Here is a 27,803-nt window from a genome sequence, read left to right on the forward strand (position 1 = left end):
TTTGACGTTAGTTAGCACATTTTGTATACTCGAAAGTGTTTTGAGTATAAGTGGGAGATTGTTAGAGTTTGTATACTAGAAATCACGTTTCGAGTGATTGAATACCTGTAAAACTCTTATTTTATTTTCCAAGGAATAAAACAGATTATTTTTGTCATAATGTTGTTATGTTTTACATTTAATGGATGTTAATGCATTTTTAAATGTATAAGTTAACTTAACAAAGTCTAAGTCTTTGTTTTAGTAGACCGGTTGTGGGCGTCGTCCACTTTAAGGTAACACGGTCAGTTCTAAACAAAGAAAAAGATGAATTTCACAACCTAGATGGAATTTGACTATCCATCGAGAAAGGTTGCAATGTCAGTCCGCATATTTCTAAGCCTTACTGGAAATAAGATGACATTGGTGTGGTATAGCACTGAACGGATCTAACAGCAAGACTTGTCCTTGGGCTATCTACCGAAAGGCGAGGTCTTGATAATATTTGTTTCTTAATCAATGTAGGTTAGCATTGAGCATACGGTATTGATTATGCACTACTTTGACGTATCAAATGGTGCGGGTTTTTCGTAACCCAATTATCCCGATATATTGGGTAGTGGTGATCAATATCTAGCGGTGCTAGGATTGCTATTATATTGAATCATGCGCGAGGAGAGTCTCGTTTGATAATGTCCTCAAGAGGAGTGCGAAACAAGGTTTTATTATTCGGAACCTAGCTAGTTGGAGTTTGATTACTCTATGAATAATAAATAAGCGTTTCATGCTAAGTCCACTCTTGGAATTAATAAGAAGTTAATTAATTAAGTCAATAGCAGACGTTAATTAATTAATGGACATTTTAATCTTAAGCGCGGGAAATGAAAGTTAAACGGAAACCCGGATTACTTGTAATTTCGGATTTGGATGGGGAGAGTTCAATATTACTTCTGTAGTGGCTGCTCGTAATATTCCAATTGTAACTTATATTAAATTGTGGGTTCAATTTAATTAGTAAAAAGTAAATTGGATGAGCCCATATCCAAAACCTTCCATAGATTCCTGTCTGGGCCCAAAAGGAACTTAATATAAATAGGAGAATAAAGGAGACAGAAATAACATATTTTTCATTATTGAAATTTTCGAAAATATCAGCCCCATCAGCTGTAGGAATTTTCGAATTCTACTCCTATTCCTAAAAAGATTTCTTCTGTCTTCTTTATTTAAATCCTAGTATTCTAGTAAGATCAGCCCACAATGATATTGGGATACAGATTCGGGAACCAGAGAGAAGATTTGTGGTCTAGTACTCAAAGCATCACGCGGAGAGAGAAGAAGCTAGCCATCTTCAATTCTTTGGAGAATTAATTAGGTATTTTTTCTGCTCCGTAGAAAAGCATGTTTTATGTTTCAATATTCTTAAAGCATGATTAATTCAAGTTATGAGCATGATACATGTGATAATTACGCGAATAGGTTTTGTCTAAATAATCTGCTAAATAGATCTGATTATTATGTAATTGATTTATGTCGAGCGCTTCCGCTGCCGGTTCCTTCACCTGCCGCATCCCCCCGGCGCTCCGGCCATCATCCCCATCAACTCGCCCCAAGGGACGTTAAACCCTGGGCCCATCTCGCCCGTCCATCCGGCCCCATCCAGATCCCACGCGTACCGTAGGCGTATGAGAGCCGCTCGTCGCCGGACTGGACTCGTTGTTGTTGTCCATCGCTCGATGATGCTCTTGTACAGAAAGTTAGAGAGAGAGAAAACTCGTTAAAACAAGTGGTGCAAAAGAAAATGAAACTAAAATCGCGTATTTATAGGTATTCAAATTTTTTTTAAAAAAAACGAAAATAGACGCTGACTGATCGTTGGTCGATCGGCACGCCACAATGGCGGCTAGCCCATGCCGATTTTCTGGCCGATTCGCCGCTGGCCGACTCGCAATGGTTCGGCTAGCCGATCGGCTAGCGACGCGAATCGGCTAGCCGGCATTGTGGATGCTCTAATAAGTTGCTTTGGTTCACTTATACACTAGCACTCCGCCATTATGAGTCCCATTCTTGGCCGCATGAGTTTTAAAAAATATTACATGGAAAAAAGTTAGTTCAATAAATGTCTCACTTGTATATATTACTACTAGTTTTAATTCGTGGACGGACTAAAATGAAAAAATAACACTCCTATTCGCGGATAGAGTGAGTACTATTTAATTCTAGACAAATCTCGTTTTTGCTTATATTATTATATCTCACTATTATCTTGTCTAACGAATTGAATGTTATCATGGTAGTACATCTCTTGTTCGGTTGCATTTTTGTTCTCAAAAATTCGATTTTGTGACAATGTATCTAAGCTTTGCTCCATGGTATCAAGACTGGTATCAATTAGTACTATGTTGCACCTCATGATTATTCATCTCACTAATTTTTTTGACTAGTTTATTTATAGACAAAACACATATTGTCATATCATATCTCACTATTATCTTGTCTAGCAAACCGAACAAAGATGTCACTAATTTAATCATGGACAAAACTCATTAGCATTAACTTATCACACTATATCTTGTATGACAAACCGAACATGACAAGAAAATTATAGTTTGATATAGATGCATAAGTTTTTTAGATTTCAAATGAGCTTAACAAACAGATTAAAATTACAAGTGACAAGTTCTTGAATACCAATCAACGTATCATTCCAGTAAAGATCAATTTTTTTGCTTACAAAACCAAAGCTGAATGAAGCGGCCATGTTACAAATTGCAAAACAGAATTCATCAGTTTTAAAGTCACCAGCAAGGATCTAAAGAGCGGATATTAAGATCCATTTTCCGGTCGCGATGGTTCCTCAATATCGATGTCTTTGACACCGGCAGTTATCGAGGGTTCATCGTCAGAAGCGTCTTCCAGATGGGATCCATTTCGACGCAACTCTTTGACTTTGAGAAACTCGTCATAATGATCTTTCCTGTGCTCCTTGAAGCTCCTGCACCTCTCGGAATCAGAATCTGATTTCAAATTGGTTTGAATTAGTTACCCGGTGCAACGACACGACAAGGCTGCTCAAAGAAGGAATCGAAACCGACAGAGAACTTGTTTAGGGAGTAAGAACTATACTCTTTCCAAGTTCCAACTAAATGGTTGAATACTTAAACACTCATACAATGAAAAGAACCCACGATTAAGTGACAACACGTGCTATCCTATCAAGTATAGACAAGTGGATAGTTGAGCTACGAAACAAAGGCAAAAAAGACAGACCTTCTTCACCTTGATCCATTGCTTCTGTGTCATCATCAGATGATGTCCAATCCGAGAGATGCGAGCCAGATTTACTAGAGGAGCCTACATCATTCAATGAAGAAGATGTCGCTAGTATATTCAGTGCATCTTCAAAATAATCCCCAAAGCCTCCACTTCTCGAAGGAGATGATGGATCTACAACAGTAGGAGCCAGTTATAAGCCAGCATAGTCCATAAACGAACTACTAGAGCTACGAGCTCGACATCTTTAGTTATTCACATTCCCAATTTAGCCAATGAACAAAATGTGTAAACTAGTCATGCTATGTTGCTCGTACTACCTTGAATTTCATATTTGCAACAAAAAAAATTATCCATGCATTTCCAATTTAGTCTTGGGACCTATATACTTCAATAATTACAATAAGTGAGATTGTATACACATACCAACACATTCTTCATCATCAATCATGGGATGGTACGGTGTCTTTGGTTCAGTTATTTTCTGCCTGACCGGTTTATTTGCCTCGATTTCTGCTATATTATCTTCATTCCATTTCACTCGTGACCTAGCACCAGAAACATATGGCCCATTAGCACAAATGGATGGTAAGTGATAACCAAACATTTTTTAACATTCAATACCTTGACATCCATGTAGCTAAAAGTGGCACTGCACATTCATGTTATACTATACCTTATATCTACAACACTTAGGCAAGTCCAAATAACAAATCACCGGAACAATCATGTCACTATTTTACAATCTGGATTATCCAATTTCACTCCTTCCGTATAACTTGAAGGGATGAAAAACAACTCCATGCTTCGGGACAGGTTTACCTCAAAAAGAAAGGCCATTGTACTTCATAACGACAAAATTTATCCACCGAACGCAAAACCAACATAGTATCATGCAAATAATTATTATGACAAGCAAATATATAGCAACAAATGAGATACAATTATATGGCAAAGTGGAACTCGAGCCTCGCTTAACACATCGGCGATAAATAATCTAATAGTCACACTCCGCAGCAGACAGATAACTAAATAACCAAAACACAAACACAAATTTAATCTTAATTATTAAATTATCAAGCCTAAATTGATAGCAAACAAAGAAACCAAAATATGCTGCTCATGAAACACCTTCTGATATGATCATAGTAAGGATTCACACAGAGATAAAACTCAACAATTTATGCATACTATCAACATTCTACGATATCGTGTTCAGCCAATAAAACATACGGTGTAAATACTCAAAATTTCCCCGAACGAAATCTTAAAACTGCACAAAAATAATCAACGCCTACTTTCGCATTCTCATGATAAAGTATTAAATAAATTGTTACAAACGGAATAAATGAAGAAATAAATATATACAAAAATCATTCATGATCTCGAAGCCTAAAAACGACGAATTTCACAGCTGAAACGGAACGACGACGAGGTCTAAACCTATCATTTGACAAGGATAAAAGTGCAGATGTTGAAACAGGTATCAATTGAGAAAGAGAATATGATTTTCATACATTCGATTTTACGCGATGGATTTCCTTCGTTGCGTCTCTGTTCTTCGTTTTGCCGTTCATTTACTTGAGGATCAGGATTCGGGGATTTATTTGATGCCTGAGAAATGACAAATATACCCCTCACCTGATTGTCCTCTCATTTAAATAATAATAATAATAATAATATTAGTATTATTTTATTTTCAAAATTTTAGCAGCATAATTCACCGACATATTTGGGAGCGAGAGCTCTTACTGCATTTCAATTCATTCCACTTCCACGATTGACAAACGCAGGTATGAATTCCTATTTCCTAACGCTCTCTCTCTCCTTTTGCTTTTTCGTTTTATTTTGGTCATATAAGGAATTGTGCGTTTTGATTTATGGTACGCTCTGCCGCCTTAGCAAAAATTGCTTGATCCGGATGATTCATTCATTCATGAGTTTTAGGTTTATTTGAATTGAGATCTAATCTATCAATGTGCTGCTTTTTTTAGATTTATTTACTCAATGAAGTTAGTGGTCACTGAACTAAATTTATGGTTTATGAAATGAAACATTGGGTTATGGAAGCTCGTCTCATGCTCCAAGTGTTTTTGACGAATAGGCAATCAATAATCTCAACATTTGCTTTTGCATTTTGATGAATGAATTTTAGGAGACAGTGTACATGTTTGTGGTGTACTCTTTTCAGCTAAGATTTATCCTAGAAATTCAGACTGTAGTCATGGCAATGTAGAAATCAAATTATCTGATTTGATTCATTTGGTGAAGCATTATAGTCATCCATAAGAATAATTTGTTTTTATTTAGTTGAGGTTATGAAAGCTCGTCTCATTTGCAAAGTGTTTCCTACTCTCTAGGTTTCCTTAATAGGCAATCAATAATCTCAGCATTTGCTAATGCATTTTGATCAAAGAATTTTAGGAGATCAAAGGTGATGCAATTGTGGTGTACACTTTTTAGCTAAGATTTATCCTTGCAATTCAGATTGTAGTCATGGCAATGTAGAAATCAGACAATCTGATTCATTTGGTGAAGCATTATATAGTTTGTTTATATTTTGTTTTGGATCATATACGTGTTCTACATCTGTGTTTTACTTAAATGGACTTTTTTTCTTATATTTGTTACAGTCTGTGCAGTCGCAAGATATTGAATTCATAGTTAATTCCATAGACATCATAGAAGATATAATTGGAGAACCGAAATCATTGAGTGATGTTTTCATTATTTTATGGACTCTGGAAGTACATGTTCACCAAGATGGAGTTTCATGTCCTCATTCTTGGAATTGGCAAAGCTGGCAAAACAGTAAATTGCTAAACTGCTTATGTCTTGCTGTATTTCCCTTCTTTCTTGTGACCTCTACCACTCAGATCCATAATTGTTTGTGGATATTCGAGTGCATATTCGTATCCAAATCATTGTTTGAGCTGATTTTGACTTCTGTTTCTTAGACATTACTGGAGAAAGTGAAGTCGCAGTATTCAAACTTGGAAGGCCTTCCGCCTGACCGGATTGTTCCAACCGTTGGACTCAATATTGGTCGTGTCGAAGCGTCTAATACGAAACTCGTATTCTGGGACCTGGGAGGTCAGGTTTGAATTGCACTCTAGCTTTCTGCATTAATCAATAATACAAGAACGTTAGTTCCATTTTTCCACTGGCAGCATCATTCTAATTGTTGCATCAAAGTTTCCTCATTCTCTGTGGGGAAAATTTTGACTGATTCGATACTTGTGATGTTTCATCAGCCTGGTCTTCGCTCCATTTGGGAAAAATATTATGAAGAGGCACATGCTGTAGTTTATGTTATCGATGCTTCTTGTCAATCTCGTTTTGAAGATTCAAAATCTGCCCTTGGTAATGTCTATAGGGAAGTATATTTAAAACTGCATTCTGATAATTCCTGTTGTTTAATGTGCTTCTTCATTATATTTAACACTGTATGCTGAAGGTATTATAACATCTATCTTTGTTTGCAGAAAAGGTTCTTCGGCATGAGGATTTGCAAGGAGCTCCACTTCTGATATTAGCAAATAAGCAGGTAAAACTTTTTTCCACTCCCAGACAGGGAAAAATGTGTCGAACACGTTAATATTTTCGATAGTTCTCTTATACTTCTAGATATTCTTAATTATTCTTTTATTGTGTTGTGCAATAATGGTAACTAATAAAAATGTTACTTTATTTTTCGCTGCAGGATCGCGAAGGTGCTGTACCTGCTGATGAACTTGCTCAGTATCTGGACCTAAAAAAATTGAACGAAAGAGAGTACGCATTTCAAGCAGTTTCGGCAACTGATGGGTAAACATGTTCTTTTGTCCATACGTATTTGGTTGGCGAGCAACCGAAAGTGGAATATGTTCCGATATGGACATGATGATGTCTGGGTTTGACTGCAGGCTTGGGATCAAAGAAAGTGTAAACTGGCTAGTAGATGCTATGGAGAGAAGCGAGAGAACAGATACGTTGCGCGTTCGTGCTGGATCCAGTGTTGTCTAGAATTTATAATGGTATAGCGACCTTATTATAGATTCATATATTACTTAGTTTTGTATTCAAATCAGGGTTCAGTTTTGTCATGTGTATGGTATGGCATTGGACCAACACCAATTTCTATAGCTTTATCTAGGCAAATTGGCTCACATTTCTTGATTTATACCTGCGTTTCATTAAGTTAAATTATGATAAAATTGTGATACTAATAAATATCCAAGAATTTCCACCTAAATAAGTAAATGAAATAGCATACAAAACCCAACTCCATAAGCTCCACGTCATTATTAAAACCCCCAAAAAATAAGCTAGTAGCAATGTACAAGGGCTGTCATTAGATAGAAATGATGTATATAAGGTTAAACCAAATTGCACTAGTATAATGATAATATGATAATATTTCACTCCTTTTTCTCAACATCAACATCCACAGCAGCAGTTGTGGTTTCCTCAGTTTCCTTAGGAACAGTCTCTGACGGACCATCTTCGGCCGGTTTAGCAACATGACCCTCGGCAGCTTCCACGCGTGTCGCTTCATTTTCGGTGGCACCATCATTTACTGGAATGGTTGCCTTGACAGTTCCCACCTTCACATACTTGCTCATGAACTTGTATTCCCAATCTTGTAGAGCTTCCATCTCGAACACGCCCAGCCCAGTAAGATCACCATTCAGATCTTTATCCTCGAAAGACATTTTCGCAAGAGCTCTACTGGCATCCTTTCCCGCAAACAAGGCATAAGGTCCACCAGGTCCATAAAACATCCTGCAACCAAAGAATTTGCGATCTATGTATTAAGTTCAGCTTGAGCTTAAAGGGACCTAGAATTTGACTCCCAACCACCCAAAGAAGCACTTGACAGTTGACTGATACAACATGTCGAAAAGGAAAACTGACTGCAATGTTGGATTACTAGCGTTTGCAGACCTCAATTGTTAATTACAACACATAACATCTATACTACTCATTCAAACATGAATTTTGGTATATATCCATTGTCACTTGCAAAATGCTAAGTGAATCAGCAACTTACGAGTACCATAGAGAATTCTTCACCTTTTATAACTTAAAAGCTGCGTAAGCTTGTGCTAGATGGTTGTCGACAACCTGGTATAATATTGGAACTCGGCAAAAAGATAACCTCTTTGAAAATTGATTGTAACTACTAACTAGCAATCAAAATGAACATGGAGTCGAGTGATTTTCCCAGCGGAGTTGATAATTGGCAGCTAAAGGTACTAGACAAAGGAAATCACATCATGCCAACTGACCGGGCTAAACCACTAGTTAAGTTTATAGCAAAACAAAAAAAGGGTGAGCATCAGTGCTTTGTTGAACATGGCATTGACAGACAATACGACTGCTTTGCTGATTAGAAGACTTGTTTATTGAGTGATAATAAATGGTTTGAGTTGCAACAATCAAACTCTAACTAGATGGAAAATACCGAGGAATTGAAAAAGGCAACTTCAAATCCTTAAGGGGTAATTACAATCTACGTACAAAATGTTTCACCAATGTTTCAATTGAGTACAAAATGTTTAAGTTAACAAATATCATACAAAAAGTTGGATTAGTGTTACGAATTAATACATTCCATCTAAAAATCACTAACACTATTACTTTTTCTTATTTTTCTCCAAAATTGTGCCCTAAAAAACATGATATTATTTCTCTAAATAATACCTTATGCATTGCCATATGGGCATTTTATTAAACAATGAATTCACATTTAACTTTCGGCTAATATTTGTAGCTGATTTTAGAGTCGAAAGGATGAAAAATAAGAAAAAGTAACGAGGTTAGTGATTTTTAGACGTAATGTACTAATTTGCAACACTAATCAAACTTTTTGTATGATATTTGTTAACTTAAAACATTTTGTACTCAATTGAAACATTGGTGAAACATTTCGTATGTACTGTGTAATTACCCCAATCCTTAACCATACCCAATTTATGAAGCATCATATTCCTAGATGAAAAGATTGAACACCATATGAAAACCAAGAAAAAAAAAGAAGCTCAAAAAGTGAGAATTTAATCATCAAAGGGAATCAACAGTTCAGCCAAATAAAGAGAAAGGGAAAGTCCCTAAACACACTATCTTTTTAGCAAAAACGATCTCAGCTAAACCAAAATTTCAATAAAACAAAAAAGGAATATCAAAGGAAGCTCATAAAGTGAGAATTTAAACAACACAGAAAATCAAATACAGAGAAAAGGAAATCCCCTAAACAAACACTCACTCTTTTCAGCAAATACTAACCAAAAACCCTAACAAATTCAAAATCTCAGCATCATCAAATCCAGCAAATCCGAAATTCCAACAAAGCACAAGGCAATATAGATAAAATAGGGCAAAAGGGAAGAGATGGACCTGCTCTGCGTGACATCATAGATCTGACCCTTGATGGCCATGAGCAGCGGCTTCTTCGAATCAGAGCCGTCGTATAGCTTCAGCTCCTCGGCGGTGACCTCACCGAGCTGGACCGGAGGGGGCAGAGGCTCCATCTGCTCCTGAGAGGGTCTCGACCTGTCGTGGCCGCCATCGGAAGAAGAGGCGAAGAAAGTGGAGAGAAGGTAGTAGAGCGTGAGGCCTAGGGCGAGAACCGTGAAGAAAGTAGCCGGCGGCAGGCCTGTGTAGGTGGTGATCGATTCTTTCACCGTCTCCCACAATTGAGTAGCCATTGCTCCGATTTTAGACTCATAAATGAAGTGAGATTATAAACTTGTTCGATTACTCATAAATTAGGGTTATCTATATCTATTCCAACAATATCCATATATAATGCAAAACGCCCAATTAAATGCTGGATTTTGATTCTGTTTATCACTTCTAATCTCTTATCAGCTTTATTTCAGTTGAGTGAGTTAACAAAAAAGTACTACTACTAAATGTACTTTAATTAAACTTTTTAGAAAAGAAAAAGTGAATTAGAAGGGGTCATTGTGACATGTAAGTGTAAAAAATTAGTGAAATGTAAGATCCGATCTGCATACTAAAAATTGAATTAAGTAAATGATTCTATAAATTGCGGACAATCAAAAATGACAAAATATCCATGGTGGATATAGAAAGTAGTACTATTATTTAAGAGTTAATGACCATGAAAGTTAGTTTAGTTGGTTTGATGCGTTTTTTCATTATTAGGATGATAGGAAAAATAGAGACTCGTTTATTATGGCTATGTTTATTTAAATGTATTATTTGTTCAAAGTTAATAGAGTTGCATTCTATTTAAAAAAAAAGAATTATTAAAGTCTAAAACTAACGTAATTAATTAATGCAAGAAACACTTATGTTATCATGGATCAAACAATTATATAATTCCAAAGGCGGAGCCTCTAAAACATAAATTCTTTTAGAAAAGCTACAAGCAAAATGTGATAAAAATGTACTGCAAAGTTGTCTTCTTTATGCAAATGCCTAACCATGACTAAGTAAAAATCTTGAATACTAAGTGAATTATTTTTTTGGCAAAATTAATATTCTTTTTATAAGTATATGGTACTAAAAAGAATATCTGACCCGATTAATTAGAGAGAAATAGAGTAATTAATTGAATGAACAATAGATGTGTGTCATTACATAAGATTATAAGGCCATTATGGGTTGTGTTTGTATAAAGCCCATATAGCATTACTGAAGCAAAATCCCAGATTTCAGGTGGAAACGCAGAAACCAGAAAGCCTTGAAATTTCACTCTCCAATCACCCAAAAAGCTTTTTTTACGGCGAAATGGCCGCCGGCGGAGACCACCACCACCACGCAGATGCGGCACACGGCGGAGATTTCAGGGCGAAAGTGTGGAGCATGACTGGCGGGGCCAATTGCCGCCCCAAGCACTGGAAGCGCAACACCGCCTTCGCCATGGCCGGCATCTTCCTCATCTGTATCCCCATCGCCATCAAATCCGCCCAACTAGAGGTACACACCTTCAATTCCAGACGACTTTATCTTTGGACTTTGATTTCGCTTGCTTAATTTGTTGATTGTTGTGGTCTTTATCAAATCGAACGTATCGATTGGGATTTCTTTTACTTTGTCACGATATGTGGATCCCAAATATAGAGGATTAGATGTACGGGAATAGCTGTGTAGTCTGGTGATGCTGAGTTCTGATCGCTTTTAGTATTTAGGGATTTATGATTTGGGGATTATCTGCTGTGAGCTTTGGCTAGTTCAGTTATCCATTTTTTTATGTTGTTCAGCTGACTGGGGATTGAATCGCTGACAACATCATTACTTAGCACCCTTCATGAAAGGGGAAACGAAAATGTTCATAAAGTGTGGTTGTAAGCTAAACTCTCCTTATTGACTTGATTAAGCTACACATCTTTAAAAATCACCATGCAATATGTTAGAGAATGTGTCTCGTAGTCCTACGATATAGTGGTCTGCTAATGACTTGGTGATAATACTCATCTTGCTAATCTTTAAGCTTTTAAGTGCAAGAGGATTTTTGACTTTAGTAAGATGTTTTTCTTTTGTTTGCGTGTTGTGTATTATCTTGGAGTATGTATTTTTACAAGGATGTAGGATTCTAGGATCTAGGGTGAAGATTGAAATCTCTACTAGACTGAATGCCGTTATAAATACTATCCGCTGACAATGGATCATCATAAAGTGTGGTTATGTGCTAAACTCTCCTTATTGACTTGTGTATCCTATTTGATTAGGCTATGCATCTTTTGAAATACTCATACAATGTTTCTTGTAGTGCTACAATGAAGTAGTATGTTCGTGACTAAGTGATGAACTGATGATACTCATCTTGCTAATCTTTAAGCTTTTATGTGCAAGAGGATTTTGGATTGCAGTAAGACGCTTACCTTTTGTTTGCGTGTTGTGTGTTGTGTGTTGTCTTGTATATATTCTTACAAGGATGTAGGGTCAAGAATGGAATCTCAACTTAGACTGGATGCCATAATAATTACCATCCGAGATTTGGTTGGCAGTTATCTAGATGGAAGCGTCTTCTGAGTATAGTTGAACTTTGTGTTTTCTTTTGAAAACAACATCTTTGTGGAATTGGAAGGCTTCCAACAAAGTAGCATCTCATGGCGATTATCTGTATGCTTTAACTTGTAGTTACCATCATGAGTTCATATAATACTCTTCAAATTTGTGGAGAATTGACCTTGTGGATCTCCACGGTATTGAATATTTTTATAATATGATTTGATTTTAAAATATTTTAGGAGAGCTTTAACTTTCACAAATTGTGTTGACTATTATGGAATTAGGATTAGAAGTGCCTACAAGTTTTACTTCTCTCACACACTAAACATCACTAAATAGTTAGGCTTGTAGAAAATAATCTTTGTTGATGTTGGCTCAGGTTTTAAAATTCCAGAAACTTATTTAACGTTCGGTTAATAACCCCGTGAACACGTTCTTTACCCTAGCTGACAAACGTGTTTGTCTTTCTGCAATACTAATGACCATAGTCCAACTTTTAGATTATTTCTCTGTTATAGATATATCCTTATGTTCAAACTTCAAACACCCAATTTAACATTACTATAAAGGTGGAATTAGTATTTGTTGTTATACACTTTACTGGAAAGTTATACTAGATTTTTTCCCAGTTGTTACCTTAAGTTTTTTAACTCTCGTCGGTTACTTGATTGATAGTACTATATTTCAAGTCTATAATTTCCTGCTCTAGATGGCTGGTTTTAACCTGCAGCAGCTTATGTATTGTTATTTTGAAGTGATTTCTTGTGCCTTGATTTGTTGCAGCAACGCCCGCATACCCCTGTCCGCCCGATTCCCTCCCAGATGTGGTGCAAAAATTTCGGCAACAAGGACTATTAGTTCATTGTAATGCTTTCTTAAGGAATACTTTGTGGTCTTCCCCTCGTTCGTTCTGAAACCTTTTATGTTTCTCGAACGAGCCTATCAAACCGTATGGCATGTAATAAGAAATTACTGGATTTGTCATTTCGTGATACCAAGAAAATCTCAAGTTTCAGATGCAAACAGATTTGGCCTGTCTTAGATTTTAGTTTAACTAGTATTACACCCGTGCAAAATTCTTGGACCAACTATGTTATTTCGAAGTGTTAAATAATTAGCAAGAAAAAGAAAAATACTCTGCATTCATTAAAAATACTCCACCTCATACAAATTAGAATTCTTGTGGCACATGTACTCAAACTTTGATAAAATAATTTAATGAGATAGTATAGTATAGGCATTAGCTAATTATACTGGGATGATTATGAATAAATTCAGATAATAAAATGAGATAAAAATTTAAACAAATTTCATAATATACCAAAATTTATGATCTTTAATTTTTACAACAATTCGATTCAACCAAGGTTAAAATTTGGTAACATAAATTAGTAGTGTATTTCGCTACTTTCTCAATAAGCTTTATTACGCCCTCAAATTTTGCGCATTCCCTCTGCAAATTCTGCTCATAGTAGAAGAAATCCATTGCCGCAAACCCGCAAACAAAATAATCAAGTGATCGGAGAAAGTGGGGGGAATGGTGACTTCGCCGGTGGTAAATACGTATCCTCTTTCCAGCTACACTTTCGGCACCAAAGAGCCCAAGATGGAGAAAGACACCTCCGTCGCCGATCGCCTTGCTCGTATGAAAGTCAAGTTCGTCTCTTTTTCCTTCTGATTTATTATCATGATTGCGGTTTGAGTAAAACTCTAGATCAGATTTCAGTGATTCGATTTAGGGTTTTACTGCGTGACCTAGAAATTCGGCATGATTTCAATTGATTTTTCGTTTGATTGTTGTTTTGCAGCTACATGAAGGAAGGTATGAGGACTAGCGTCGAGGGTATTTTGTTGGTATGCGTTTTTCTGTTTCTCCTACATTGAGCAATTTTATTCATAATTAATGAAATTTAATGTGCTCGATAGCAAGATTTTTGTCATTTTTTCAATAGTTAGATAACAGAGGGTTAGAAAATTGTTACCAATGCAAAGTGGATATTGTTCCATTCTTAATCCGCAAATAAGGTTACAGATTTATGAACTTTTGACATAACTGTGTATGTTCAAGCAAGCACTTTTGTTTCTTAAATCTACAATTATGTTTACTATTGCTGTCAGTATTGAAAAATGTTGGTAATGTATAATTAGTTTGTAAGATCTTTACGGATTTATGATTTATCTACTTCAACTGGCACTAGAATGTTTTCACTCTTCTTCAAGACTTCAACTGCATTTGATTTTAAGTATATCATATTTACATCAATTTTTAAGCATATGCCTGAATGAATTTTCATCATGGAGCCAAAGTGTCAAACTCCTATTGATTGGCCATTATGATTATTCACGAGTCCCTCTTGATGAATGCTTTAGCCAATTTGCTTAGGTAACTACAAAATTGAGCCCAAGGTGGGCTATCATCTTGTTATTGTATATGCTAGAGGAAAGTTGACCAGACCTACATATTTAATGAATTTCCATTCACACTGCATTATTGGAGGATTATGTTAGTAGAATTGGAGTTCATTCATCTAAGATGCTAGATTTCTTTTATTTCTACACTGCTTGAAGGGTTTAATAAATGTCACAAAATCAATGTTATTGACTGTTGTTGTACCCAATCCATATACACTCACAAATTTGTCAATCTTTTTAACTTGCTGATAAATGTATAAACTTCCAGGTCCAAGAGCATAATCATCCCCATATTCTTCTTTTGCAAATCGGAAATACATTTTGTAAGCTTCCAGGTGGTAGATTGAAGCCAGGAGAGAATGGTATGGTATTGACTTGAGTACTAGTATGTTTAATTTTGTTATCTGCTATAAACTTTTGTTGCTGTCAATTCCAATAAACAAATTAACACATAATGATAAGGTGCCATAGAAGACTTATAATTAGAATGTAATAGTTTAAATTCATGTGGATCTTACTTTTTCCCCTTTTTCTTCACGGTTCAACTCTACAGAAATTGACGGTTTGAAGCGGAAGCTCTCTAGCAAACTTGCTGCTAATTCACCTTCTCTACAGCCGGATTGGCAGGTAAAATACACTTGTCAATTTAAGGTCGAAAAGTCCTGTGGAGCCTGTTTTCAGAATAGTGTCATAGTTAAAAGTCTTTTTATGCATAGGCACCTGATGTTTGAAATCCATGCAACATTGTGGTAACCTGATTCTGCATGTCTTTTTAGTATTTATATGGGATTTGTCTTGTGTAACCTGACTCAGCATGTCTTTACTATAAGAAACAAGCCAATGACTACCTGCATCATGTCTATATTCACATATCAGCTCTTTATTTTAAGAGAAAACTCAAAATTTCATGCAGGTTGGTGAGTGCGTGGCGATTTGGTGGAGACCGAACTTTGAAACAATCATGTATCCTTACTGCCCTCCGCATATAACGAAGCCTAAGGTAAAATAACACATGACACCCGGTAGAACACCCATCATTCATTTGCCATGGAATTATACTCCTGATTGCCGATATTTTCTGATGCAGGAGTGCAAGAAGCTCTTCCTTGTTCATTTGTCTGAACGAGAGTATTTTGCTGTGCCGAAGAATTTGAAACTTCTGGCCGTTCCGTTGTTTGAACTATATGACAATGTTCAGGTGTGAAAGATTTAGCGACTTCATTTACACTTTCTTGTTTCCTCTATTTTCTCAGTGAAAGAATTACTTTCCTACAACTTTGTGATAGTATGTCTTGATTTGTATTCCTCATTGTTGATCATACACAGAGATATGGACCCGTTATATCCACCATCCCGCAGCAGCTATCCCGGTTTCAGTTCAACATGATTCATCCGTAGAGCACGGGGCTTCTAAAGCTCCACAACTCAACAGATAAAGTGATCAATGAGCATGAATTGGTTAGCCGTACTATTTCATATCTAGATACATTCCCACAAAATTCAGAACGTTCAACTTGCTTTCTATGTTGACCCTTTTAGACACTCCCGATCTTCCTCTCAGTCGGGCACTTGACTTAGCCGTACTTCTATTTGCAAATTTATCTTGTTGCTTATTTTATGAAGTCCTTTCCCTGTTTTGTTTTTTTTTTCAATTTCCATGTATTATTACTTATTTCTCATGTTGTCATGTGTAATTCTGTGGCTAACCTAGTAGGCAAATTAGAAATTGTAACTTGTAAGTTTTGAGGGTTGTATATGACATTGAGCCATCAGATTTTGTAACGTAACCTACCTCATTTTTTAAGCTTTCCTACATGTTTTTTGTAACATTAGTTCTCAATAAGAGTTTACTACTTGCTCATTGTTTAGGAGCACACATTAACATTGAACTACTTCTAAACTTGTTCTTGGGGAAGGACTTTTCATCTAGTTTATGTTTATGTTTATGTTTATGTTTATGTTTATGTTTATGTTTATGTTTATGTTTATGTTTATGTTTATATATTTGTGTGTAAAGAATGTATAGGACTAAAAAGATTTTTTGGCTAAATATACTAGACCAATTCTGGATTCTAATCTTACAGAGTACTTCTATATAAGACAGTTTAATGGCCGTATTATGTAGATGTTTAAATGTCCAATCAATTGTGAATCATAGCTTTACTTCCTCAAAAGAAATTCAATTATTTGAACAAATTATAATCTTGCTTGACAGGTTGTTTCAATATCAGCCACAGTTATCATCATTATTGGCTTCATCACTATTGGAGTATTAATGAGTTACTATCCTTAATTTCAGTAGAGTATGATGTTTTTGTTAAGATAGTCATTTTATATCTTAACTAAAGGCTATCGGAAACTCAAAATATCTTAAATTATTTATTTAAATGTCTAGATTCTTTAGCGAATCTATTTAAGAAAATAAAAGCCCCAAATCAACCATAATGATCAATGCAAAATTAAAAAAATAATTTAAAACTTTTAAGATAAATTCACACTCGATTTTTAGCTTTATTGTAGATTAGGGGAGTGATCAATTGTTAACTCATCATTTAATTACTAAGTACTAACTACAACTAATTTAAGGTCATAGGATTTTAGAAAACGTGTGGTCTACAATTTGCCACGTGTAATTTTTTATTTTTATTAATAAAATAAAAAAGATTAAAAAAACTCCAAATTAGGGTTTTAGATGAAAATGTCAATATAGTGTTTAGAAAATATCAACACAATGTTTTGAGAATGTCAACACAATGCTTTAAGAATGTTAACCCAATGCTTATATTGACATTCTACATGTATTATATTGACATATTTTATATAATATGTTGACATTTTCTACTTGTACGAAAAAATTAAAAAAAAAATGAATTTTTTTTAAAATTTTGACGTCGGAACATATGCATGTAGGATATCGTTGGAATCCTAATGAAATTATCTTTAATTTGATATATGTTATATGAATTTAAAGTTTTGGGTTTCTTTTAAAAGTTAGTTATAACTAAACATGTAGTTAATTGACATTAATACCCCTATTGATATTTTTTGAAATTAATCCTATGACCTTATTGAGTATTGACATTTATGGATTAATAATCTAAGCTCTTAATTTGAATATCAAATGGCTATTATTTAGTGGTAGATATATAGATTAAAAAGTTAGTCATTTTCCTAAATATGAGATATTTAATCTAAAATATAGTTAGCACTTCTCCTGACTTGTTATAAGCATGTACGTACCTTTACTTTTTTGGATGTATCATCAAGTCATTTTTCTTTCAAATAAAAATTATCTCTGTTACTTTATTATTACTTCTCTTTTTTATACTCCCTTCGTCCGTCATTAGGAGTCCCGGTCATTAGAGAGAATAACTTAGATAAGACTTTCTCAACATTATTATCTCTCTTACTTTACTATGTCTTACTTTAACTATTTATTATCATTTTTACCAAACGGGTGCGCAAAAGTGACCAGGATTCCTAATGGCGGACGGATAAAGTATTTAAATACTAGTAATTCCTCAAATCTTGTGCCCCGAAAAAGTGACTCACTTATGGCGGGACGGTGGGAGTATAATTTTTTTACTAAATTATAATAAAAAAAGATAAATACGTAATGCTACCTCCTTCGTCCCACAATAAAAATTCACATTTAACTTAACACGTGTCTTAAAAAATGTAAATAAAAATGAGTTACTTCCTCTGTCGCACTTTAGGAGTCTCGGTTATCATTTTTTAGTGTCTCACTTTAGGAGTCCCGATTGAAATATTCTATAAATGGTATTAGGCCTCACATTCCACTATCTTTTTTCACTAGCTTTACATTTTTTAAAACTCGTGCCGAACTCAACCGGGACTCCTAAAGTGGAGCGGTTGAAATATGTTTGAATGAGTTAGTGGAATATTAGATCTCACCATTTATTTATAATAAAAGTAAAAGTGGATTTTTAGGATATTTGACTATTTGTAAAATGAGGAAAACTAGGAGTAGCCGCCGTCCGAGAAACGCTGCCGTTGCTCCGCCGCGTTTTATGCCTTGAGTTTGGATATTAAATGCTTCCATACATAAGTCAAGCTAACAATAAACAACTTGACAGTAAGACGAATGTTGACATTAAATTAATTAATTAAACATGGGGTCCTCAAAAATTGCAATTTTGAGAAAATATTAAGTCGAATTAAATAATGTAGATTGCAAAAATGGACGTATGGACCCCTTCTCCTTACATAGTACAGAAAAATTAGAGACAAAAGGAAATTGAGAAAGTATACAAAGACAAACATATGTATATACTTTTTACAGCAGATCCAGAATCTACTTTAGAGTAACTCAATTGTACTTTTAAATGTCACATGTTTATATTGTTTTCTAAATGAATTATACAAAATGTATGAGTGTTCTCAGTTTTTATTATTTAAGAGAATTACACATTAACATTCCAATTAACGCCTTGCATCTTGATACAGATAAATAATAGGAGTAATGTATATTAATATTAATAATAAAAAATGTGACACTTTTTAAATTTTAATAATAAAAATCTAATATTCACTCCAAAAATTGAGCTGAATTTGAACAAACGAATTAAAGATAATTTGAAGTAAAAAATTCAAAAATCCGAATATCCAAAATTGGTAATATGTTAGGTTGAATTAATGATTTAACTAAAATAATTTATTCAATGTAATATTTTAAATATAGTACTCCATTAAATGCGAATCGTCAACTTCTTCGCTTCTATTTGAATTGACTAAATAATTACCCAGCACCGCAAAACTTAAATGAAGCCATTATTTGTCGATATATATTTATTTTAACAGATTAAATATTCTTTCTAATTGCTGATTATTAAGTTTTTATTAAATATGGAAACAGATTTATGCTAAAATGACAATCAATTCTTAAAGTGACACCGTGACACCACTTATACAACAATATTATAAATGCTACATAAAAATATTCAATACGCTAGACAGCGTGTTGGATATTGTTGTCCAAGAAAAATTGTTGTATAGTGTACAACACATTGCTGACCGTCTTTTTTAACTTTTTTTTTGCCACATGACAACTTATTATTCGTCCACGTGTACAAATGATTGGCTAAAAATTGTGGTATGATGTTATTTTAAGAGGTGGTGACACCCTAATATGGCCCTGTGGAAACAACATGATATGAATGATTAAATTTTATACACAAAAGTATATTACGAAGAAAAATGTAAAATTTTACATCTTACGTACCATTAAAAAAAAAAAAAAAAAAGAAGAAGATTTTATAGTTTGTAGTAGTATATTCCAAACAAGATTATGTAAATTAAATGCACCTTGTAATTGATCCTTTATTGCCTACTCCCTCCGTCTACGAATAAAAGTCCCGTTTTTTCATTTTGGTCCGTCCACGAATAAAAGTCCCGGTTCATAATTACCATAAATGGTAAATAGACCCCACATTCCACTAATTCATTCCACTCACATATCATTTAAAACTAATATATACAAGTAGGACCCCTATTCCTCTAACTTTTTTCCACCCACTTTTCTTAACATTTCTTAAAACCCGCACCATTTAGAAATGAGACTCTTAATCATGGACGGAGGGAGTAAATCTCATTTTGCCGATTATATTAAACAAAATTTTTATTCCCAACGATAATAAGTTAACACTATTCATTGTCAACTCGGTAGCTTTTAATTACTACAAGTATACTAGACAATCTTAAATACTCGTCAATAAACCTCATATAAACTAATAAAGTATATATTCCCAATGTATTAGATACGTGTGAATCCAAATCCCAAACTCCCATATTTAATTTATTAATTTGAAAAATGCATATTATCTTGAGATTTGGTCGGATGAAAAATCAGATACTAGTATTTGTGATTCTGTCGAGTCAAGATTCTCCTTCAAAATCTGAACTTAAATTCAATAAAAATCTAATAAATGCGAAATTACTCAGTTCTATTATTAATCAAGTAACAAATCCCCAACACATAAACTGCAGATAATTGATTTGTCAACAAATTCCTCTCCTATCACATGGCTGCCTAACCCTACACCTATTTCATAATTTATGATTTACTCTCTGTTTGTGTTTAGATTATGTATGAAATGCTTGTTCGATTATCAAATTTTATTAAATTATTGCATTGTTTAATAAAAGGAGAGAGGCATGCCTTGACAACGTTGGCTGATGTCTATGCTTTATTGAAATGACTCGTATATGTGTCTCGTTATCGGTGAACTCTGCTTATTTGAGCCAAAAAAATTTCCTCACATTTCCTCTCTCATTCTCTTTTAAACTATCCAAATTTCCTCTCTCTCATTTTCTTCAATCTCTATCAACTTATAAAATCCAAACTTTCTTATTTATATAATAATTATTTTTGGAGCAGCCGTCGGAATGGAGGCGCTCCGGCGGCCGCTGGCCAGATCGTCGCTGGTGGCGCTCTTCTTCGTCGTCCTCACCGTCGGCGCGTTCGTTTGCACGCGCTTCCTCGACTCCTCTGCCGCCGCCGTAAGGACTCTCATTTTATTTAATTTAGTACTAGTAATTTTTATTGCCGACATACTTCAACTAGATTGATTTATTTATTATATTATTTTGAATATTTTAATGCATAATTCCTGACGACACCGATAATCCCAAAGTGTGATTTCAAATTTGCTAGCTGATCATTTGAATTCCATGCTTGTTTATTTGACTAACAAAATGTGATGTGTTACGTGTCCTTTTGTGGTCCTGTAATGTGATTTATTGCATGTGCGCCCCATTCATCTAGGAACATGATTATAAATAATTCAACTAAAGATACTGTACACTTTGAATTGTTTTGAATTAGTTAGCCTACTTTTGAAGTTATCATAATTACCTAGATGCCACTCCCATAATCGATTTATATATTGATTGTTCTTTTACTTGTTTATGCATTTTAAATATCAACCTATAAATGAAATGACAAAGAGGAGACACAAATGATAGTATTGGACAACATTCATAATTGATTTGCGTCTTGAATGATCACAAATGTTGTACACATGGTTTGCTTTTTTAATTTGTAAAAAAATAGTACTCCCTCCGTCCACGATTAAGAGTCCCATTTCTAAATGGCGCGGATTTTAAGAAATGTTAAGAAAAGTGGGTGGAAGAAAGTTAGTGGAATAGGAGTCCCACTTGTATATATTAGTTTTAAATGATATGTGAGTGGAATGAGTTAGTGGAATGTGAGGTCTCTTTACCATTTATATTTATGGTAATTATGAACCGGGACTCTTATTCGTGGACGGACAAAAATGGAAAAACGGGACTCTTATTCGTGGACGGAGGGAGTAATAATTATAGAGTATAATTTGTTCTGCGATGAATCACATTTTCTATGCAATATCATGGTTAGATCTGTCAAATAATCCAACATAAAATATTTACTACTACACTGGAGGAGAGTATCTAAAATGAAATTCAGAATTTAGCTACAGTTTCATCTTAATTAATTAGTTGCTATGCCTATGCACATGATTATATGATTCAAAGTCTTAGGTGGTGTAATAAGCTATTAGTGCATCTCTTGTTGCAGTTAATGGATACAAATTCCCCTCAAAGCCCAGTGCTTCAACCCGAAGCAGTGGGTTCGACTCGGAATCTCCAGAATGCTCCGAAGGCCATACACATCCCATTAAACTGTTCGTTGGGCGAACTTTCTCTGACCTGCCCTGCCAATTACTATCCGTCTCATGTTTCAGCCGAAGCGAAACTCCATTCGTCTTCGCCACCACCATCTTGCCCGGATTACTTCCGTTGGATTCACGACGACCTTTGGCCGTGGAGGGAGACCGGTATTACTAGAGAGATGGTGATGAGCGCCAGACGGACAGCAAATTTCCGACTGGTGGTGGTTGACGGGAAAGCTTACGTGGAAAGATATAGTAAATCGTTTCAGAGCAGAGATACCTTCACACTATGGGGGATCTTGCAGTTACTGAGGCGGTATCCGGGCAAACTCCCTGACTTTGACCTCATGTTTGATTGCGTTGATTGGCCAGTCATAAAGAAGGACGCGTTCGTTGCACCAAAATACCCCGCGCCTCCTCCTCTGTTCCGATATTGTGGGAATGACTCCACAATGGATATCGTATTTCCCGACTGGTCTTTCTGGGGCTGGTATGCTGTTTTTGTCGTCGTAGTATTAGTAATGGTAGTGGTAGTTTTCATCATCAAACTGACTGTTGCGATTAATTAGGCCGGAGATCAATATAAAGCCGTGGGAGGCGTTGTCTAAGGAGTTGAAAGAGGGGAATACGCGGACTCAATGGAGAGACAGGGAGCCGTATGCTTACTGGAAGGGTAATCCGGTTGTAGCTGCCACGAGGATGGACTTACTCAAATGTAATGTTTCGGAGACACGCGATTGGAACGCTCGTGTCTACGCTCAGGTAAAATAAAACCAACTTTTGACCTTTTCTGCTTCGTTCCATTCGGTAAATTTTTGACAAGGGTGTCGCGCAGGATTGGGGGCTGGAACAGAGGGAGGGTTACAAGCAATCGGATTTAGCAAGCCAATGCATTCATAGATTCAAGATCTATATTGAAGGATCGGCGTGGTCTGTGAGCGAGAAGTACATTCTGGCATGTGATTCTGTCACGCTCCTCGTGAAGCCTATTTACTACGACTTCTTCACGAGAAGCCTGATGCCGCTGAAGCATTACTGGCCGATTAAGGACGAAGACAAGTGCAGATCCATTAAGCACGCGGTGGAGTGGGGAAACAGCCATCAAGAAGAGGTAGTTATAATTTATAAATTATAATACGCAAGATTCTTCCGGTATTTTTAGAAACTTGACTCGTGCTTTGTTTATCCGAGCAACAGGCGCAGGCCATAGGCAAGGCCGCGAGCAGTTTCATCCAAGACGAGCTGAAGATGGATTATGTTTACGACTACATGTTCCATTTGTTGAGCGAGTATGCTAAGCTCTTGAAATACAAGCCCACCGTGCCTGAGAAAGCGTTTGAGCTTTGCTCGGAGGTGATGGCATGTCCTGCAAAGGGAATTGAGAAGAAATTCATGGTGGATTCAGTCGTAGGTCCTGCCTCGACCGAGCCATGCACGATGCCTCCGCCATACAACCCTGCTTCTCTTCATTCTGTGATTGAGAGAAAAGATGATGGAATGAAGCAAGTTGACACTTGGGAAAGAGAATACTGGAAAAGTCATAATAAGCAAATGTAGGTATCACAAATATTAAAATACAAAATAACAATTAGCGCAATTAAACTAAAAAATCGTATAATGTAAAACAAAAGAATAAAAAATAAAAACTGGAGTATCTAATAGTAGTATCTAATCTAAAATAGAAAACATGACGGTAAATGGAAAGATTCTCTATTCTTACAAAAGTATTAAAATATTTATTCAAAATAAGATTCTAAAAATGCAACCTCATAATATTTAAACTAGAAGATGGAAAACAAAAAACAACTTCATACAAATGAATTAAAAATATAAATCTGATAAAAAAATAAAATATAAAATATACAAACCACCTAATATTCAAAAAATAAAATGAAAAGAACATACATAAACAACCTAAATCTGCAAATTTAAAAACTACCTAGTATATATAAAAACAGAATAATTACATAAGCAAAATAGAGTGATAAAACGATATATAAAACACACAATTCAGTTTTGTATATGTACGAAACAATACTCATTTGCCAACAATTTAATGGCGGATTTTGGAAATCGAATACCTTTCAGGATTTGACGTAACATTTTAAAAAAAATTTAAAAAAAAATCCACATTACAATATAAATGCCATTATTTTATAAATAAATGATTTCATGTATAAGGATAAGAAGGTGGATACACAAAATATAAAACCAGATAGTACTATTTGTCAATCTCAAGAGTCTAATGACAAACTTAAAATTCTCACAAATAAACAAATAAACTTATAAGAGAAATCTAATAATTGTAAAATCACTCAATCCTCTTAATCAAGTAACAAACCATCAATACATAGCGTTAGATACTTACTAAGTTCATTTTCCATCACATGATTCACATGGTTGTCTAACCAATATTTTATATCATAAATGTTAACACATCTCTCTTCGATTATTTTGTTTTATTATAAGAGTATTATATATAGTTTCACGTGTTTTTGCGATTACCACATCCTTCTTCGACGATCTATTCTTATTATATTGTATAGTTCATCGTAAGCCTTGTTCGCAGAAGGTGATTGATATGCTTTATTGAATTTTTTTAAATAAAATCTGTTTCTTCTAAAATTTAAAAAAAAACAAGTTTAAATGATAGAAAATTGGAATTAATTTGAAGAAGAAATCTTCTCTATATCTGCAAAATTCATCAATTTTTCTCGCTTATTTATTTAATTAATTTATATATTTATATCTGGCGGTGGAGAGTAACCGTCGGCATGAAAGCGACTCAATGGTCGCTGGAGAGATCGTCGTTGGTGGCGCTCTTCTTCGCCGTCACTACTCTTGGCGTGTTCATTTGCACGCGCTTCTTCTACATCTCTGTAAGTTTTTATTTTATTTTATGTTAATATTGCCGCCATAATTCAAACTCTTTATTAATTCATTTTTTTTTCATTTTAACAAATTATCTTAAAAAGAATCAAATTAGATCATATTCCATTATACTATAATTTGATATTTTTCAATATTACACAATTTTATATTTAAAAAAAATAACTAATCGAAACCACATCTCTTTTAAAAATTGAAAAATAGTTCTACAGGGACATGTATTCATATCAAAATGCTAAGTACAAGTAAAACTCAAAACACTTGTAGTCCATTAGATCTTGTGATCTAACGGTCAGATTAATGTCACATGTCATCTAATAATGTACATTTTTAGCCTAATAATGTAGCTCGGATAATAATGTAAATTTTTAGTCTAACAATGTACCTCGCTAATAGTGTAGATTTTTATTATAATAATGTAGCTTATCACAACCATCCAATCTAAGGATCCAAGGGCTGTGATTTGTGCTGTGTTTTACAATAAGATGTTGTAAGGACCCTAACATACCCCTAGTACTATATCATTTAATTACTTAGGCAGTTATTTTTTGCTACTCACTCTACCACTAGTTTAACACATTATGTTGGTATTGGCATATCATTCATAATTGATCTGTGTCGTTAATGATCATAAATGGTAAAACTGATCATGCTCCTTTTACAATTCTACAAAAGGTTTGCTTTTCATTTCAAAATATTGAATTGTGTCTAATTTTGTTCTGCTTAGACATTGGCAAAGATGAACCACATTTTCTATGCAATTTCATATGTCAAAATAATCCAAGATACTCTATGCTTGAAAATATTTCAAATCCAACCATTATTGATCCTCTTAAAATCACGGCTCGCGTTCGGTTTCGTATACATAATTATATCATTCCAAGTGTTGGGTGATGTTACAACTTACAAGTTGTTGGTGCATGCAGTTAATGGATTCAAAATACCAAGTGTTTACACCCGAGGTGGGTTCGGGTTCGGGTTCGACCCGAAATCTCGAGACTGGTCCCGAGGCCACACACATCCCGTTAAACTGTTCGTTGGGCGAACTCTCTAGAACCTGCCCTGCCAGTTACTATCTGTCTCAGGTTTCAGCCGAAGCCTCTTCGCCACCATCATCATGTCCGGATTACTTCCATTGGATATACGAAGACCTCTCGCCATGGAGGGAGACTGGTATTACTAGGGAGATGGTGATGAGCGCCAGACGGACAGCAAATTTCCGACTAGTGGTGGTAGACGGGAAAGCTTACGTGGAACAATACGGTAGACCATATCAGAGCAGAGATACTTTCACACTATGGGGAATCTTACAATTGCTGAGGCGGTATCCGGGCAAACTCCCTGACTTGGACCTCATGTTCGACTGTAATACTTTTCCGTTTATCACCAAGGATAATTTCCGAGCTTCTAAAGATCCCGCACCTCCTCCATTGTTCGGATACTGTGGCAATGACTCTTCCTTGGACATTTTGTTTCCAGACTGGTCTTTCTGGGGCTGGTAACTAACTTGTTTTTTTTTTTTTCCATCCATATACTATACTGTACATGGTAGTGGTAGTTTTCACCAGACTAACTGTTTTGATTAATTAGGCCCGAGATCAATATAAAGCCGTGGGAGGCGCTGTCTAAGGAGTTAAAAGAAGGGAATACGCGGACTCAATGGAGAGACAGGGAGCCGTACGCTTACTGGAAGGGTAATCCGCTTGTAGCTGCCACGAGGATGGACTTACTCAAGTGTAACGTTTCGGATAAACAGGACTGGAACGCTCGTATCTACGCTCAGGTAAAACAAAACGACCTTTTTTCTGCTTCGGTGAGTGTTGACAAAGGGTGTCGAAACTGCAGAACTGGGGCCTGGAACAGAAGAAGGGTTACAAGCAATCAGATTTAGCAAGCCAATGCATTCACAGATTCAAAATCTATATTGAAGGAGTTGCCTGGTCTGCAAGTCAGAAATACATCATGGCATGCGATTCTGTCACGCTGCTCGTCAAGCCTATTTTTTACGAATTCTTCACCAGAAGCTTGATGCCGTTGAAGCATTACTGGCCGATTAAGGACGAAGACAAGTGCAGATCCATCAAGCATGCGGTGGAGTGGGGAACCAACCATCAGGAAAAGGTAGTTGTTATAGTCACAATGAAACTAGTTTTTCAACTGTTAAAAACCTTGACTCGCGTGTTTTGTTTATCCGAGTAACAGGCTCAGGCCATGGGCAAGGCCGCCAGCAGTTTCATCCTAGACGATCTAAAGATGGATTATATTTACGACTACATGTTCCATTTGTTGAGCGAGTACGCTAAGCTCTTGCAATACAAGCCCACCATACCTGAGAAAGCGTCTGAACTTTGCTCGGAGCTGCTGGCTTGTCCTGCAAAGGGACTTGAGAAGAAATTCATGGTTGATTCACTCGTAGGTCCTGCCTCGACACAGCCATGCACGATGCCTCCGCCATACAACGCTGCTTATCTTCATTCTGTGATTGAAAGAAAAGATAATGGAATGAAACAAGTAGACACTTGGGAAAGAGAATACTGGAAAAAGTCATAATAAGCAAATTTATGTTGGGGAAAGGTAATCCTGGCAGAGTCATAATAATCTACTTAAATAATATCATCA

At 35.5% G+C, this 27,803-nt stretch overlaps 7 protein-coding genes across 12 annotated transcripts; 5 read left to right on the forward strand and 2 right to left on the reverse strand.

The window, feature by feature from the left end:
- Positions 1-2,636: 2,636 nt before the first annotated feature.
- Positions 2,637-4,866, reverse strand: LOC125212339 (protein phosphatase inhibitor 2-like). Of its 5 annotated transcripts, none has more exons than XM_048112472.1 (4): positions 4,767-4,866; positions 3,676-3,797; positions 3,247-3,423; positions 2,637-2,993 (listed from the first exon to the last, which is right to left on the reverse strand). In XM_048112472.1, coding segments are annotated over exons 1-4 (492 nt in total). In that variant the 5' UTR covers positions 4,769-4,866; the 3' UTR covers positions 2,637-2,802. The 5 variants fall into 5 exon arrangements, with proteins under 5 accessions (XP_047968429.1, XP_047968432.1, XP_047968431.1 ...); XM_048112475.1 differs by lacking the exon at positions 4,767-4,866 and adding an exon at positions 3,874-4,722 and having other exon boundaries at positions 2,637-2,971; positions 3,256-3,423; XM_048112474.1 differs by lacking the exon at positions 4,767-4,866 and adding an exon at positions 3,874-4,721 and having other exon boundaries at positions 2,637-2,971.
- A 93-nt stretch (positions 4,867-4,959) lies between these two features.
- On the forward strand, positions 4,960-7,397 carry LOC125212338 (ADP-ribosylation factor-related protein 1-like). 2 transcript variants are annotated; one of them, XM_048112469.1, is made up of 7 exons: positions 4,960-5,042; positions 5,883-6,060; positions 6,207-6,347; positions 6,504-6,612; positions 6,735-6,796; positions 6,953-7,056; positions 7,155-7,397. In XM_048112469.1, exons 2-7 carry the CDS (start codon positions 5,968-5,970, stop codon positions 7,252-7,254), a joined length of 609 nt encoding a protein of 202 aa, XP_047968426.1. In that variant the 5' UTR covers positions 4,960-5,042; positions 5,883-5,967; the 3' UTR covers positions 7,255-7,397. The 2 variants fall into 2 exon arrangements, with proteins under 2 accessions (XP_047968426.1, XP_047968427.1); XM_048112470.1 differs by lacking the exon at positions 6,504-6,612 and having other exon boundaries at positions 6,207-6,342.
- Positions 7,398-7,514: 117 nt separating this feature from the next.
- LOC125212337 (membrane steroid-binding protein 2-like) lies at positions 7,515-10,043 on the reverse strand. Its single transcript, XM_048112467.1, has 2 exons — positions 9,628-10,043; positions 7,515-8,013 (listed from the first exon to the last, which is right to left on the reverse strand). Exons 1-2 carry the CDS (start codon positions 9,936-9,938, stop codon positions 7,650-7,652), a joined length of 675 nt encoding a protein of 224 aa, XP_047968424.1. The 5' UTR covers positions 9,939-10,043; the 3' UTR covers positions 7,515-7,649.
- An 823-nt stretch (positions 10,044-10,866) lies between these two features.
- On the forward strand, positions 10,867-13,236 carry LOC125211701. Its single transcript, XM_048111607.1, has 2 exons — positions 10,867-11,178; positions 12,997-13,236. Exons 1-2 carry the CDS (start codon positions 10,990-10,992, stop codon positions 13,069-13,071), a joined length of 264 nt encoding a protein of 87 aa, XP_047967564.1. The 5' UTR covers positions 10,867-10,989; the 3' UTR covers positions 13,072-13,236.
- A 386-nt stretch (positions 13,237-13,622) lies between these two features.
- LOC125211626 (pre-mRNA cleavage factor Im 25 kDa subunit 2-like) lies at positions 13,623-16,429 on the forward strand. The gene is made up of 7 exons (XM_048111502.1): positions 13,623-13,869; positions 14,022-14,067; positions 14,894-14,987; positions 15,179-15,252; positions 15,539-15,625; positions 15,713-15,823; positions 15,952-16,429. Exons 1-7 carry the CDS (start codon positions 13,751-13,753, stop codon positions 16,021-16,023), a joined length of 603 nt encoding a protein of 200 aa, XP_047967459.1. The 5' UTR covers positions 13,623-13,750; the 3' UTR covers positions 16,024-16,429.
- Positions 16,430-20,801: 4,372 nt separating this feature from the next.
- LOC125211013 (O-glucosyltransferase rumi homolog) lies at positions 20,802-23,856 on the forward strand. Its single transcript, XM_048110684.1, has 5 exons — positions 20,802-21,144; positions 22,202-22,785; positions 22,865-23,057; positions 23,131-23,406; positions 23,493-23,856. The coding sequence occupies exons 1-5, from the start codon at positions 21,031-21,033 to the stop codon at positions 23,850-23,852; spliced, it is 1,527 nt and encodes a 508-aa protein (XP_047966641.1). The 5' UTR covers positions 20,802-21,030; the 3' UTR covers positions 23,853-23,856.
- A 1,213-nt stretch (positions 23,857-25,069) lies between these two features.
- Positions 25,070-27,790, forward strand: LOC125209827 (protein O-glucosyltransferase 1-like). The gene is made up of 5 exons (XM_048109406.1): positions 25,070-25,174; positions 26,111-26,682; positions 26,775-26,967; positions 27,030-27,305; positions 27,387-27,790. Exons 1-5 carry the CDS (start codon positions 25,070-25,072, stop codon positions 27,732-27,734), a joined length of 1,494 nt encoding a protein of 497 aa, XP_047965363.1. The 3' UTR covers positions 27,735-27,790.
- Positions 27,791-27,803: the final 13 nt, after the last annotated feature.

This window comes from Salvia hispanica, chromosome 3, assembly GCF_023119035.1.
Source record: "Salvia hispanica cultivar TCC Black 2014 chromosome 3, UniMelb_Shisp_WGS_1.0, whole genome shotgun sequence".
Classification (NCBI taxonomy): Eukaryota; Viridiplantae; Streptophyta; class Magnoliopsida; order Lamiales; family Lamiaceae; genus Salvia; species Salvia hispanica.